Source organism: Orbicella faveolata, unplaced genomic scaffold (assembly GCF_042242905.1).
Source record: "Orbicella faveolata isolate gen_17 unplaced genomic scaffold, um_ofav_v1 contig_46, whole genome shotgun sequence".
Taxonomy (NCBI): domain Eukaryota; kingdom Metazoa; phylum Cnidaria; class Anthozoa; order Scleractinia; family Merulinidae; genus Orbicella; species Orbicella faveolata.
This window is the reverse complement of record NW_028301576.1, coordinates 174613-190692: the sequence shown is the minus strand read 5'-3', so window position 1 is coordinate 190692 and position 16080 is coordinate 174613. Positions and strand designations below refer to the sequence as shown.

The 16080-nt window shown below is 38.2% G+C and overlaps 1 protein-coding gene across 2 annotated transcripts; it reads left to right on the top strand.

The window, feature by feature from the left end:
- The first annotated feature begins 5406 nt into the window (after positions 1 to 5406).
- On the top strand, positions 5407 to 11417 carry LOC110051736 (adenosine receptor A2b-like). Of its 2 annotated transcripts, none has more exons than XM_020757801.2 (3): positions 5407 to 5832; positions 5972 to 6041; positions 9743 to 11417. In XM_020757801.2, the coding sequence occupies exon 3, from the start codon at positions 9777 to 9779 to the stop codon at positions 10749 to 10751; it is 975 nt and encodes a 324-aa protein (XP_020613460.2). In that variant the 5' UTR covers positions 5407 to 5832; positions 5972 to 6041; positions 9743 to 9776; the 3' UTR covers positions 10752 to 11417. The 2 variants fall into 2 exon arrangements, with proteins under 2 accessions (XP_020613460.2, XP_020613459.2); XM_020757800.2 differs by having other exon boundaries at positions 5969 to 6041.
- The last annotated feature ends 4663 nt before the right edge of the window (positions 11418 to 16080 follow it).

Here is a 16080-nt window from a genome sequence, read left to right as displayed (position 1 = left end):
TTGGTTGACCAAAATTTGAATTATAGAATATTCGAAAGAAACTGCTAGAGATTTTGCATCCTTACCATTTTCACTTATCTGGTAAGATTTCATTTGTATTCCAGACATGAAAATACTCTTTGGCAAGAGAAAAAAGGTACCAGGTGCGAATATGACGCGATCCCTTTTTTGTATCTTGATGTTACACGTTATTGCGAGGAAATAAGTTTTTCTCACATCTCGAGTTTCGCTTACCAAGATTTTTCTTGATCCCGTCAGATGAATTCTGCCAGACACGTTCAAAACATCATTGGTGAAGCAAAGGGAGACATAAACATTATGTGAGTGTTATCTCAAAAATGCAAATTAATGTTGTGATAGCCGCAGGAGTCCAAGGTGATTTTAACAAGCTTGGAAGCAAGGAAAAATGAAAACAATTAAAACTCGTTAGACAAAGACGTTCTTCAATTTCGAGTCCTGAATAACCAATAGTTGAAGGTTATAAAGTAAATTCTTTGACTGAAATTAAAGATAAATAGATTGAGATGAAAGAAAAAAAATGACAATGCCAAGAGTCTTCAATCATAGATTTCAATTTGAAAACTTAGACAATTTCCTATTGATAACGTACGATTCACAGAACTGATAAAAATGGCAAAGGTTTTAAAAAATTGCTTCGCTCAACGTTCACCTCACCTCAATCAACCAACATCAATTTCATGGTCGATTTTCCAAGCTACTTATGTCGATTACGCATCAAAGCAATATAACAGAGGACTATAGTTGCTATTTTCACCATCTGCTCTTCTGGTATAAGCTAAGAACATTTGCTTGAGAATAAATACATTTGAAAGCAATTACAGAAATGTTTACAATTTGATTGGCTATCAATGGATCTGTTTGCTTGAAAGCCAAGGAGTAATGACAAAAGAACCATTGAGAATCCCGAAACTCATTTCCTTCATTTCGTAAATCAGTATTGTTTTTTCTCTGCAATCTAGCGTCAATTGTTCATTTTTGCCTTGAATTAAGGAATTGTCATGTGCTTAAATTGATCCATCACTGAATTTCATTTGGATCGCCACGCTAATGACGACACTAAATGGGTTATTCCGGAAGTTAGTTCAATTTTTACATGGAATTCTTTTTGTAGCATTACGACCAAATTCTGTTGCAAGGTGTGTTCAGGGTGATATCAACGTTAAGTGTTCGTAGTTTTCCTGAATTCAGTAATATCAACACGTTTCCAGCTAGAAATCTTATCGATGAGAACCGAACAGCTTAATAGAATGCCGAAAATAAAGCGTAGCATGATGGAGGATTTGATTTGTTACTGCAATTTAGAGGAAAAAAAAGAAATCCAGTTGTACCATCATCCTCAGCTCGTAATCTTGGCGTTATTTTTGATAAGTGTTTTAACTTTGAGGAACACATAAAATCAATTTGCAAGTCTTCTCATTATCACATAAGAAATATCGCCAAAATCAGAAGGTACATTGACGAGGAGAGTGCTAAAATTGTTGTTCATGCCTTTGTTACTGCGAAATTAGATAGCTGCAATTCACTGCTATATGGTCTTCCAAAACATCTACTTTCAAGATTACAATCTATTCAAAATACAGCAGCTCGAGTTGTTATACGTACTAGGAAATTTGATCATATCATCCCTGTCCTAAAACAGCTCCACTGGTTACCTGTTTGCTACCGTATAATTTTTAAAATTCTCCTACTGGTCTACAAAGCTCTCAATGGAACAGCGCCTTACTACATCAGTGAATTACTTAAGTACAACACCTCTCAACGGAAATTAAGATCGTCCTCTCAACACCTTCTGGCGACCCCGAAAGCTAGACTGAAAACATATGGAGAGAGAGCATTTGCTGTGGCGGCACCGAGACTATGGAACTCGATCCCTCTTGAACTAAGATCCAGTAGTTCGATTGACATTTTTAAACGGCATTTAAAAACATATCTTTTTAAACAAGCTTTTTAACTCTTTTAATTTTTAGATGATTTTTTAATTTTTTTTTTCCCCTCCCCTTTTTTAGCTTTTTAAATATTTTTTTATTTAATGTAAAACGCCATGGACAAATAGTGGATTGGCGCTATATAAATATTTTATTATTATTATTATTATTATTATTATTAAAAATATGAGAACTCCATCAGCCCATACGAATTCGCGTCTTTGGCTCTGATCATACAGTTGCATAATTGTTAATAGATACTGACGTTTAAGCATTAATGGTTTGAATATAAACTAAATGGAAACCACAAACGAAATTTTACTCACTTAAGTATGTGTAAAAATAGCATTTCTAAGGCCAGCCTGAAAACCGTGGTACGTCGAGGGAAACAAATGTCAATTAAAAATAACGCCGACCGTCCAGTTCAAAATGTCTCGGTCCCTGTGAAATAGCAATGATAATTCACTCTTTCTTTTTATAAGAATATGTTTTATAAGAATATCGAGTCTGAAATTTGCGAAATTTTAAGGATATTTTAAGAATAAACCCGAGGCTGAGATTTTGAGAAGAATAAATTTTTTGCGTTGAAAATTTGTAAATACAGTACAATTATATGTTTTTAACTAAAAGGTATAAAATCCCTCATTCTCTATACGGTAAAAGTAGCCAAAAAGCAACAAGAACAGCAATAGCCGTATGTTTGATGCTTTGATCATGATGCCTGCAGGCTGGGTCCAAAATTACGCTAATACCCAGGTCTAATACCATCCAGACACTTAATATCTTCGAAAACAGAGATTTTATACGCTGTAATATAAGAATATTCACAACAATATATTCAGCCTAAATATCGGCAGAAAAAAAAGAATATTCAGCCTCGGTCGGTGTCATGGAATGCTTAATTACATCCCATAGGAACAGCATGTTTAGAATCATATTTATTCCGTAACAATAGTTTTGGTGTAGGTGTCATGGAATGCTTAATTACATCCCATGGGAACGGCTTGTTTGGAATCGTGTTTAAAATTCCGTGGCACTCGGTTATGTGATTTGTATTCTTTCATTGTGTAACCAGTTCTGTTCGGTGATTTTGTGGTTGGTCCTTGACCAATAGTTTTCTTTTCCTTTCTTTGATTGTAACACCTTGCGTTTACATATTTAGGGTTTTTGGGGTGATACGTGTGGAGAGGTTTTTCTGTGTGTAGAAGAAGCAGGTTGAAGTGTAGTTACGAGCGAGGCTAGAAAGTGGCAGGAACACGTCCGGAAGCACATTTTCATTACTGAGAAGCCATCAGTAAACCATTCCTAAATTCACGACAAAGAGCCATTTGCCGGGGAACGTGAGTGCTAAATAGCTGGTCGAAGCAATCGAAGGACAAGCGTAAAGTTCTGTCGAAGCCATCGAAGGACAAGCGTAAATAGCTGGTCGAAGCAATCGAAGGACAAGCGTAAAGTTCTGTCGAAGTCGGCCGTTGTAAATCGGGCAGCTGGAGTAAATCGGAGAAGTCAAGTTGAAATATACCGGACTGAGTGAAGACGTAATCGGAAGAAGTAAGTTGAAAGGTGGGAGTAATAAACGGGAGTTTGAATTGGTTCGTTGTGTGTGTCATGTGTTGGTGGAACGTTGTTGGGGTCAAGTTCATGGACAAGGACTTCAGACGCAAGGTGAACTGAACTGAACTGAACTGAACTACGGAAACGCCTATTTTTTTTAAGGAATATTCTTGTAAATAGATTAAGTGTACTGAAGTATTTAGCTTGTTTATTATATTCTTGTAAATAAATTAAGGTTAATTATTTAGCTTATTGTATTATTGTTAGTTACCCTATTTAAAGTATAATGTTATTTTAGTGTAATTGTTATAATAAATGCTTGTAGACTTAGGTAGTTGTTGCGTGTTTTCTCGGGTTCGTTTATGCTTAGTTTTTTTTTTTTTTGTTAGAGAGAGCCCACCTTTGTGGCGCGGTTTCGTCACAGTCGGAAAAACAATATTCTTGTAAAAAATAAAGCGTGTAGTGAAAAAAATTACATGACCGAGTTTTATCAGGTTGACGCGTTGTAAAGTGTTATAACCTCAGTCTCTCGAAGAGTGCCGATGCATTATGACATACCTAGTCGAACAAAAATGAGTCGATATTTACAAAGAAAAAGGCCTGCTAATGGGCGGCACCTGCTCTATGTCAGTAATATCTGTTGTATTTTGACTACAAAGGTCTATCACCCTGGTGAGTGGACGTCTCACAACAGATTATTATGCCTTTTCAAACACCTCTTCAGTAGTTGTTGTATAGTCAAGATGCTCAATGAACGAAGCCCGGCAATGGAAACAGAGAAATTTGCTGTGTTCTAAGAGGTACGTAACATTGACAGTTGATGTCATCGACAACATCATTCTTATTAGTTGAGAAATCCGATAAATTATATCAGGGTCGAGCCTGCGTGAAATCCTTACCCAACTGATATAAAACTACTCAACATGCATGGTTTCAGAGCAACCTGAAAAGGCACAATGTAACGGGACAATTGTATATTCCCTGTAAAGTTAACTTTTTAAACAATCCATGAGATACCTGGAGGAAAGCCTTGTTTCTAAGAAGTCTGTCAGTATTACCAAGTAAATCTATGGTACCTGACAACTTATTCGAAAGAATAAGTGAGATAAACGCTTGTATCCTTGCATGGTAGCTTCCCACGGAAATGTTCTAAAGGACAGTTTTCAAAAAGAAGTGAAACGAAAAACCACCTTAATGGCCACAAATCTGCCAAGAAACATCAGAATAAACATGGTAACACACATCTGAAGCGAGGTAGGTCTCTTCAGTATTCATACTGCCGCGTATTTTTTTACTTAAAAATAGAACCGTCTTTTGAAATCCCTTTACTTTGAACGTTGCTTAACCTCAGTACAACCGTATGTAAACGGCATTTTATTCCGATGTATTTAGGTACGTGTAACTATTACTTTATTTTATTATAAACCCCAACAGAACATGATTTTTACCTTTTTCTTTTTTCAGTCATAGTTTGTTTGCAGATAAAAATGTTCAGTGTGTAGCCAGGCATGTTAAAAATTGGTAAAAAAGGAAAGGAATTAAATGGTTGTCACCGGCTAAAAATATGGTTATCGGACGTTTCGGCCAAACTAATTCTTGAAGCTTAGCATTCCGTGCGAGACAGGAACGCTATAAACGAACACATAGCGCTACCGAACGTGTACAATGGCATTAAGAATTTTTACACTCATTAAGAATACTCTAGAGACTATTGCTCATTTAGTTTTATCACACATCTATTACATATTCTAGCAGGACGCCGTTTAACATTTGCATTTTCCATCTTTTGCTGAAGAAGGCAACAGTAGTGGCCGAAACGTCCGATAACCATATTTTTAGCCAGTGACAACCATTTAATTCCTTTCCTTTTTTACCAATTTTTTTTGTTTGCAGATGTTCATTTGAAGACCGCAGGGTTTTTTTTTTGCATAAATTTCAAATGATTATGTATTCGGAGCATAACATTTCGCAGAAGCAGAATTCCTTCACTTAGATACAAAGCGCCTACCGATGACGAATAAGCACAGTTTACGTTATATTCCAGTCTATTTTATTCTAAACTCTTTCATCCAACAAAGGATTAAATATAGCTTGAGGGCTTGGTACACTGCCAACTTATTGGCTGCATTGTAAGTATATTCATGACGAGCGTCGCTTGCGCAGTGACTCGTGTATAATGACTAAGACATTTGAGCACAAATCTGCAAGTAAGATTTTGCGTGCCAATGATACTTTAACTGTTTAGGCAGAACTCTACGCTGAAACAAGAATCTCGTGGACTTTTAACTCAAGAACCTCGCTGAAAAAGAAAAATCAAAGATTTTATACAAAGGTGTGCGATTTTTAGAGTGTGCCAGCATGCTTTGCCTATATCGTTGAGCTAAACAGTGTTCAGCGGCTCCGAGGTGCCTTACTCAGGTAGTATGTGATTTACTCGTCATCGCAAACCTTTTAATTTGTCTTTACAGCAGCTATTAGAACGTCCAACAAAAGGAAGTTGACGGCTAGCTGGTGGAAACCTTCTTTCTCCGCATCAACATTGTAAGTTTTAACAATACTTCTTGCCAGCACTAGCGTGGAGAGTTAACTGACTGTGATTAACAGGACTGGTAAATTATTAACGCCTTCCAATGAAAGTCATCTGAACAGTACTGCTGTCTGTTTAACAATCTTGTTCTTAATGTTGACGACCGTCATTTGATGGATTTTCAGAAATTTTGATGCACTATTTAAACTCTTCTATTTTCATACCTCTCATTATATTCTAGACGATGTTGACAGCTTAGCTCAAGCTTGATATTGGTAGCTGGACTCATTAAGCTGTAGCTTTCAAATAATAATTTCAAGGGAACTTAACGAAATAATATAAACCAAACCTTTCCCTTCATACAGTGCTGAAATTTCGAGTCTCTGCTGGTATCAGTTTTGACCAGGAAAGTTTCAGTTTCTAGACATGAAATGGGCTCATTCCACTAAAGCAATTGAAAGTTATTTGACTTAACTTTTAACGCAGTCCGTCTTCTTAAATAGACTTCCAGCGGGCTAGAAAAAAGCTTGTAAGATTTAAAGAAAGATCTCTCAGGAACCTTGTGACTTATCTGCAGCATCAAAAAGTGTGTGTAAACAACTTTGTTCTCACGACCCAAAAACAAAACCAGTTGAGCAGAATGTAGACGAACACATAGTTTTTAACAGTCTTGAAATTACGAAAGAAACATCCTCAAAGCTCCGCGCAAAGCTTGGTTAAGACTTCTTGTTCGTTCTATTAACATTCGGACGGTTTTAACTCGGTTTAAACAGATCATGAATTCTGCATAATTCCAAAAAGAATGTTAAGTATTTACACAGTTGACGCCGATTAAGTGCAGTTAAGTGGTTCAGTACCTGACCCATTGGCTTTGTACTCCACTTATGGGAATATGAGTTTCGCTGAACACTAATACCTTAGTCTTACTTATGAACAAGAGAATTTCCCGATTGCTATTTGATAGTCACATTTACTTTAATCTTTTTATTTAAATCACTTGAACAACAGCTGTACTGAGAGGCAGAAATCTGTTTCAATTGGGCTTGAAGCATGGACGAACTTGAGAAAATCGGATTTGTCGGAGTCTTAAGACGAGCTGATTCGAAAATGACTTTAAAGGATGTGTAGCTTCGTTATTAGTATATGCAACCTGCGAAGTTAGTACACGATCGAAACACGCAATAAGCGCATGTACTGAGACCAATTATTGCCAAATATCAATCGTTTGCACGCTATGAATTCATTATGCCAGCAGAAAGGAGCCTCTATACTCTATACTGGCATGTTTATAAAAGAACTTTTGCTTCATTGGAGGAGAGCAAGTTCAAAGTGAAAGTGCTTAGCCTCAGTTGTGTCCACTCGCCGACAGTTTACACAACGCGTCCGTGAAAAGCTGCTTTTCTATCAGTGACAAGCAAGCCGCGGGTCTGAATTAGCATAATCTCCTTGTACTTATGACTTGTGTTTATAAACTTTAGACAACAGGCCATTCATCGTGGCTTTTATTAGAATGATTGACAGTTCGTTTTTAATGAAGCAATGTCTTAACACAAATCAATCAGGAACTTAATTTACTCACAGAGAATAAGTAACCTTTAACTACTGATTATGCAGGAGGGTTACAAGGCATCACGGTGTTCGCGGATCAAAACTCGGCTTTGACTTTTTGATTTAGAAAAGATCTCGCTGATGTCTTGCGTTAATCCGCCCTTTGCACAACCTAAGCCAGGTGTTCAAGAGACAAAATAAATAATACCAGAAGCATATCATAATACATAATACATTACTCGGCTAATTTGAGCCAGCTTCTCCCCACAGGTAAATAAGGAGTCTCGAAAAACTATTCTGCAAACTAATACATACGTATCTGACTGAAGCTTTAGCTTGCTACAAGGGGATAACTTTCGAAACAGTGATAATTTCGGTCAATCGTAGAAAGAAGGATGACCTTTTGCGAATGAGCAGGCTATAAACTTTTCCGTGATTATTGCATTTGCTTTCGTGTCTTTCGTCATAGCGTGGTTTTGATAAAACCTCTTACCAGCTGCCAATCACTGCTAAACATAGTACATTTTTTGGAACCGAGGAGTATCAGTAGTTCGTCACGTGTGAGGAAAGTTGCGAAAAAACTGTTCAACATAGTTAGCAAAGCTGCACCATAAAACTAATTAGTAAACGCGACAGTACATTATTTAATACAGAAAAGCTCCACCCTGCCTTTTTCTGTTATAAAACATGCGAGGTAGGGTGTGAATGAACTGCGAGAAGCGAGTGTTTCTGCCTAATCGAGATCTCCCGTCACTTTCGTGAAAATCAAGGTTCAACGTTTTTTATTTGCTTTATGATAAAGCTTTACATCTGCAGAAAAATTGGATTCAATCACGTTTTAGCCTCAGCTGTGTGCACTGTATGGATCGTGTGCGACTGCATCAGCAGTTTTTTGTTTTACACGTAAGATATTCTAGCTAATTTTGTGTTGGAACTGTTGTAGTAGAGAAATTTCCCTTACGTTTCTCGAGAAAAGAATTTTCTCTAACGATCTGAAACTGCACGCACACAAAACCAAAATTGCTGATGATGATGTTAGTCTATGCATTTGTAATGATTCGTAAGCTCTCATAAATAATCAACAAATTTGTTTTCAGATTATGATAGACTGACCCGCCTAGACTAGCTCTAGCCATCTGTGTCCCAGGCCGATCGGTAACGATGTTGTTTTCAAATAAAGATGATAATGATAATGAAGGCTGTGTAGGATTCCACGTGCGAATTTTTATTGTAGCTTGCCATTTATGTATGCAAATTAGGACTATTTAAACGCTACGGTTTCCTAGCGCGCCAATCTTTTCAACGTTTTCTCATCTAGCTTCAAGTTAATATTGTTGCGGACTCTATACTCTACCTAGCTTCACCGTCATCGCTACAGTCAGGAAACATTTGTAAGTCTTTACATTCTGTCCTGTATTTTTCTTATCGCTCGGCTCTTCTTCACATGTGTTTTTATTTATTTTTCTAGTCGAACCTCGCTCGATCTTTCAATACCCAACGGGCTCCTCGAGTCTCTTCAAGAGAGCGTGAGTTCGAAATCTCTGGACGTAGCGTTAACAAGAACTGTAAGCTACAAGCTGTTTTAACCTATGAGGGCGCTTATTGATGGCGTTATCAGTCTATTTCGCCGAAACTGATTGGTCAGGCTATCCGTTGTATGGTATTTGTTAAAGTCAGTGTATCTTCTTTCACCATTCCACAGCCAGTCATTGAAAACTGTTGAACTCTAGGCTGAGCATTGAGCAGAGCCCGTGTATTTCGTGGCTTTTACGTTTTCAAGTGGTTTGAAATAAAAACCATACGGTTCATAGAATTAAACATTCAGTCAGTCAGGCGTCAGTCAGTCAGTCCAGTCAGTCAGTCAGTCAGTCAGTCAGTCAGTCCGTCAGTCCAGTCAGTCAGTCAGTCAGTCCGCCAGTCAGTCAATCAGTCCAGTCACTCAGTCAGTCAGTCAGTCAGTCCGCCAGTCAGTCAATCAGTCCAGTCACTCAGTCAGTCAGTCAGTCAGTCAGTCAGTCAGTCAGTTCGTCAGTCAATCAGTCCAGTCAGTCAGTGAGTCAGTCTGCCAGTCAGTCATTTAGTCAGTCAGTCATCCAGCCAGCCAGCCAGTCAGTCAATCAGTCAGTCAGTCCGTCTGCATGTCAGTTAATCTTCATATTCCTTTCAGGTAACTGACACGCCATACCAGTGAAATTAAGAAAATGTCCCAGCCATCGAGAATAGATATCACGGAGGATGAGAACCGAGCCTGGTGCATCGTCTATGGCATTGAGTCAGCTGCGATCATCCTTGGTAATCTCCTCGTCATAGCTGCTTTTGCTGCCACCAAGTCCCTTCACAAGAAAACCTACCTTCTTATTATTAGCTTAGCTGTAGCTGATCTCCTGGTAGGTGCAGTAGCAGTTCCGATGTTCATCCGTGTGATCGGCGGTTCAGTCACCAGATGGTGGGAATTGGATAGTCACCTGCCACACACGCACACTGCTATAGAGATCTTCTGTTCGTACGCCTCGATTTTCTTCCTCGTTGCCATCGCCTTAGAAAGGCTTTACGCTGCATTGTCACCACTTAATCATGGTAACACGAAAGCTTGGGTTTATTACACTGTCATCGCCTCAATTTGGGCTCTAGCACTGCTCCTGGGCATTTTATCCTTTCTTCGTGAGAGTCACGTTGGCGCCGCCGACAATGGGGGAGTATTTTTTTTTATTATGGTTTTGCTTGCTCTTTCTATGATCACTCTTGTGATCGCTTATGGTATAATATCGATCAGTTTGCTAAATTCGCGCAGTAAGAGCGATGATTTTGAGAAAAGAATGGCAGTCACACTCCTGATATTGACCGTGATTTTCATAGTTACTTGGTTGCCATTCAAAGTTATCAATTATATCTTTCATTTGGATCCTGCTGCAACCCTTTCGTGCGCAGAAAATGATTTTGCTTGCCTCTACCATGTAGTATATGCCACCAAGCTTCTTCACTACTTTAACTCAATCGTGAATCCTATCGTCTATGCTTTGCGCGTGAAAGATTTTAGGAAAGGGGTAAGGCGGGTTTTTTGTGGGTGCTGCGGAGAGAGCCTTCCACAGAATCCTCCCTTGGGAACGGAAAAAGGAATCGACAACATGGTGTCCATGCAGTCTATTGAGACTGTTGTTCCCTCCATGTTTTTGTAAATAGTCACTTATGGAGCTCCTTTTAGTGATAAAAATGGAGGTAGACAAGAAAGAGATTCGGTGGATGCATCTGTAGTTGGGTAGGAATTTGCGTAATTACATTTCTGGTCTTGTTTTGTATCAGACAATCAATCGAGTCTGAAATTTTAACGTCCAAGTCAGCGCGTTGCTAAGTAACGGGTGCGAAATGATTGTTCTCTCTTGCTGACAATAAATGACATCTTCAAAAGTTATAAGTTTTTTTCAGAATCTTATGACGGGTTTTGTCTTTCACGGACTCATTTACTCGCAATACCCTAGAAGTGATTTTAGCCCAAATTACTGCGTGAAAAGTATTTTTTATGGTAAGCAATTCATATTTACTGTCACGTATACGTAGAACCAGTAACGGAAAATATTTTCTTAGTTGTGTATGTAGAAAAATTGAGATGTAGAATAATAATAAATGCAAGGTATTGTTTTCTTTCTGCTGAATATAGAGTGGACGTAGATTTGTTAGTAGATCAAAACATATGTTTTTAAAACGAGGTCATCAAGTGTCTTATTGCAACCGTTGTAAATTGCTTTTAATCCACAAAAGATATTTGTAATGTGAAATGTAGTTGTGACTAGGTCCTTTTAATTGTAGATATTTTTTATTCATAAATAAAACAGTAACCCCCCGTATCCTGGATTCTTTTGATGTAGCCATACTGTGTAAGCCCGAGCGCTGGTGAACGTATATGTAGTCTTAAAATGAGCCATGTTTTTTTGTTTGATAATCAAATGCAATGGCCCCTTAAGGTATCTTACTTTTTGTCATGACCATCTAAATTTATATATCGATAAAATATTATCATGGTTTAGTGAGCGATAATCCAAATCTGGTCTGAGGCCGCAGTAAGGCGAAAATTGGTCTCCATTTGAGTCTCCGAGGTCTCACATTCCGCGCTCATTGCTTTCCTTTATTTAATAACGTATTTTCACCATAAGCGCTGGAAGCATTCATTTCAAACTTAGCCTCCTTACCAAACATTTTCTTCAATCCAGGGCCTGGCGTTTATTAAACAACGTCATGTTTTTATCATTTTTTAAAAAACTCGTTATAGTCAGGAATAAAGGTCACGGGATAAAGCTCAACTAAACCAAGACATAATAAAAGCAAACAAAAAAAGCAATGCCAGGGACATTGAAAAAAATTCTCGAGAATCTGGCAAACATGACGATCAATGAAGCAAAAAGTGCATTGTGCCGATTTTGATATAGTCGTCAGGCAGATTAGACTGTTGATGGCCCATATTGCAGATTAGACTGTTGATGGCCCATCTTACATATTAGACTGTTGATGGCCCATCTTACATATTAGACTGTTGATGGCCCATCCTACATATTAGACTGTTGATGGCCCATCTTACATATTAGACTGTTGATGGCCCATATTGCAGATTAGACTGTTGATGGCCCATCTTACAGATTAGTCTGTTTATGGCCCATCTAACAGATTAGCCTCTTGATGACCCATCGTACAGAGTAGTCTGTTGGTGGCCCATCTTACAGATTAGACTGTTGATGGCCCATCTTACAGATTAGACTGTTTATGGCCCATCTAACAGATTAGTCTGCTGATGGCCCATCTTACAGATTAGTCTCTTACATATTAGTCTATTGATGGCTCATCTTACAGATTACACTATTGATGGCCCATCTTACATATTAGTCTGGATGGCCCATATTACAGATTTTAAACTGTTGATGGCCCATATTACAGATTAGTCTGTTGGTGGCCCATATTAGAGATTAGTCTGTTGGTGGCCCATATTAGAGATTAGTCTGTTTATGGCCCATCTTACAGATTAGTCTGTTGGTGGTCCATCTTACAGATTAGTCTGTTGTGAAGTTTATATGAAATAATTCATATATGAACTGCAACGGGAAGCCCTGATTTTTTTTTTCAGGCTTCTTTCCGATTGCTTAAATTGGGAAATTTACTGCGATGATCATTCTTCACTTTCATCTACAACCGCAGTTCATATATGAATTATTTCATATAAACTTCACATCATTTCACTCCTCACGGGAAGATATGAACTCAATTAAGTGGCCTCGCTCCCAATGTGTGGCTTCATAGCTCAGTTGATAGAGCATCGCACCGGTATCGCGGAGGTCACCGGTTCGAATCCCGTTGAAGCCCTGATTTTTTTTCAGGCTTCTTTCCAATTACTTAAATTGGGAAATTTACTGCGATGATCATTCTTCACTTTCAGATTAGTCTGTTGGTGGATCGTCTTACAGATTAGTCTGTTGATGGTCTATCTTACAGATTAGTCTGATGATTGCTCATCTTACAGATTAGACTGTTGATGGCCGTCTTACAGATTAGTCTGCTGATGGCTCATCTTACAGATAAGACCATCTTACAGATAAGACCATCTTACAGATTAGGCTGCTGACGGCTCATCTTACAGATTGGACTGTTGATGGCCCATCTTACAGATTAGTCCGGGCTGAAGGCTTATCTTATAGATTAGACTGTTGATGGCACATCCCAGAGATTAGTCTGCTGATGGCTCATCTACAGATTTGTCTGTTGAGGGCCCATCATACAGGAGTGTATCTAATTGTCGAGGGTCGAGAGTCGAGGGTAACATAAAAAATATACACAAATAAATTGAAAAATAAAAAAATGAAAATAAAAATATAGTATATATGAAATAAATTACTGAAGAAATCAAGACAGAATTAAAGCGTTGCGTGACACGGCCAAATGACTTCCCGCTCCTTATAGTCCTTGGACTTTGGGGGGTGATACCAACAACCCTATTTCAATCCACTGCGTTTACGTTAATTTTATTTGCTTGGCGAGTATTAGAAGAAGGCACGAAAACAATGAAAACAAAGATAGTTAATGGTTTATAATAATGTTCTACAGTCCTAAAAGGAGATAATAAGTGTGAAAATCGAGAAATGAAAGTTAGCTTGCATTCCTCTGATGAGAGTTTACGTTTGTGTGACAGTAAAGACAGCGCTGTTGGTATCACTTCCCAAAATCCCAAAACTATAAGGAGCGGGATCCGGGAGGTCATTTGGCCGTGTCACGCAGCGCTTTTCTGAAAAAAAAAAAAGAAAAGCTGGCGAAAGAGCATTCTGTCTTGATCTCTTCAGTAAGTTATTTCATATATAATATATTTTTATTTTTATTTTATTTTTCCCTTTATTTTTAGTTATTTTTTATTTTTAACTAACCAACCCTCGACATGTTACCCTCGACTCTCGACCCTCGACAATTAGATACACTCGGTGACCGTTGATGGCCTATCTTACATATTAGTTTGTTGATGGCCTATATTACAGATTAGATTGTTGATGGCCCATCTTACAGATTAGTCTGTTGGTGGTCCACCTTACATATTAGTTTGTTGATGGTCCATTTTACGGGTTAGTCTTTTGATGGATCATCTTACAGATTTGTCTGTTGATGGCCTATCTTACAGATTAGTCCATTGATGGCCCATCTTACCACTAATTTTTCAGGATTGAACGCAATTATTGTTTAATTGGTACTTCATGTTTGGCAGGGTTATTTGACATTTTCATATTACTTCATATTTGACAGAATTGTGTGTGTTTTAGTGACATATTACCAATGAGGACACTTTGTGATGCTTATCATAATAAATTTGAATCTCATTAGCGTTCAAACCTAGACATATCTGTTGATGGCTTATCTTACAGATTAGACTGTTTATGGCCCATCTGTATGACTGTTAAGTGCAGGGATGTAATGAAATCTGTTTACAGCTCGCCGAAGTAACGTAAAAAATCGTTGCCTCTTGGAAATTCCGAAAGCAGCGACCTCGCGAAAGTAGCGACCCTACCGAAAGAAGCACGCCAACCCCACCTTCTCGCCAAAAATAATCAGACCAAGGTTTAGTACAACGGTATGTTATTCCTCCAATCAATTGTCAAGTGAACTGGAAAAAGAACTTTTCTTCGCATTAAAATTTAAAACCCTTCATGTCATTTTCAACCGTAACGTAGTTAATAACGGAAACGGTTCAAAAATTTAAAAATCGGCTGATTCTCCCATGCGGTAGTCCGGTCAAAGCAGGAGTGCGCCTGAGGATGTGTGGGCGCAAGGAGTTTAAGGAGGAGGAATAGAGATTCCTTGTTTCTATGATGTCACTGTGAAAAAAGGAACGTGATTAAAGGGCTCAAAAAAAAAAAGAACTCCGCGGGAGAAACTTGTGCCTACAACAGACAACATGTACGTTGTAGACATGTAGAGGCCACCCCATGCTAGTAACATGAAACTGGAACATGACGAATTTTACTTCGTTTTGAGATGAATTGCCATCTTATGTTTCGTTAAAAAAGCTCAGTTGCATCAAATTTGTATAACTTTTTTGGTCTCTGAAAGTAACGACTCCCCAAATGTAGCAACCCCCTAAAGTAGCGAGACCCAAAGGCTGCTAATTTCGAAAGTAACGAGGCTCGTTACTATCGGAAGTTTACGGTAATTGGTGTCTAATTTTCTCGCTTGCGCGTTTGGTCATAAGCTGGGTGCTAGAGACTTTTCAAGTGCGGTTTCCGAAGAGATCAAGACAGATCAAGAAGAGATCAAGAAGAGATCAAGACAGAATGTTCTTTCGCCAGCTTTTCTTTTTTTTCAGAAAAGCGCTGCGTGACACGGCCAAATGACTTCCCGCTCCTTATAGTCTTGGGATTTTGGGAGGTGATACCAACAGCGCTGTCTTTACTGTCACGCAAACGTAAACTCTCATCAGAGGAAACATGCAAGCTAACTTTCATTTCTCGATTTTCACACTTATTATCTCCTTTTAGGACTGTAGAACATTATTATAACCATTAACTATCTTTGTTTTCGTTGTTTTCGTGCCTTCTTCTAATACTCGCCAAGCAAATAAAATTAACGTAAACGCAGTGGATTGAAATAGGGTTGTTGGTATCACCCCCCAAAGTCCAAGGACTATAAGGAGCGGGAAGTCATTTGGCCGTGTCACGCAACGCTTTACAGAAAAAAGGAAAAGCTGAGGAAAAATAATTCTGTCTTGATTTCTTCAGCAATTTATTTCATATGTAATATATTTTTATTTTTATTTTTTTTTTTTTAAATTTATTTGTATATATTTTTTATGTTACCCTCGACTCTCGACCCTCGACAATTAGATACACTCATATGAGTATGTTTTTAAGAAGAAGCCACTTTTTCATCATTATCGAAAATTAAAGAAAATCAACAAAAGCCCTTCACAAATTATGTTTGCGGTAATTTAACATTGTTCTAAACTAGGGAACTTATTATAACGCAGGTCAGAAACAGGGGTTTGAT

Excerpts from the sequence above, each read along its gene's own strand:
- LOC110051736 (XM_020757801.2), top strand. The coding sequence starts at position 9,777 with ATGTCCCAGCCATCGAGAATAGATATCACGGAGGATGAGAACCGAGCC.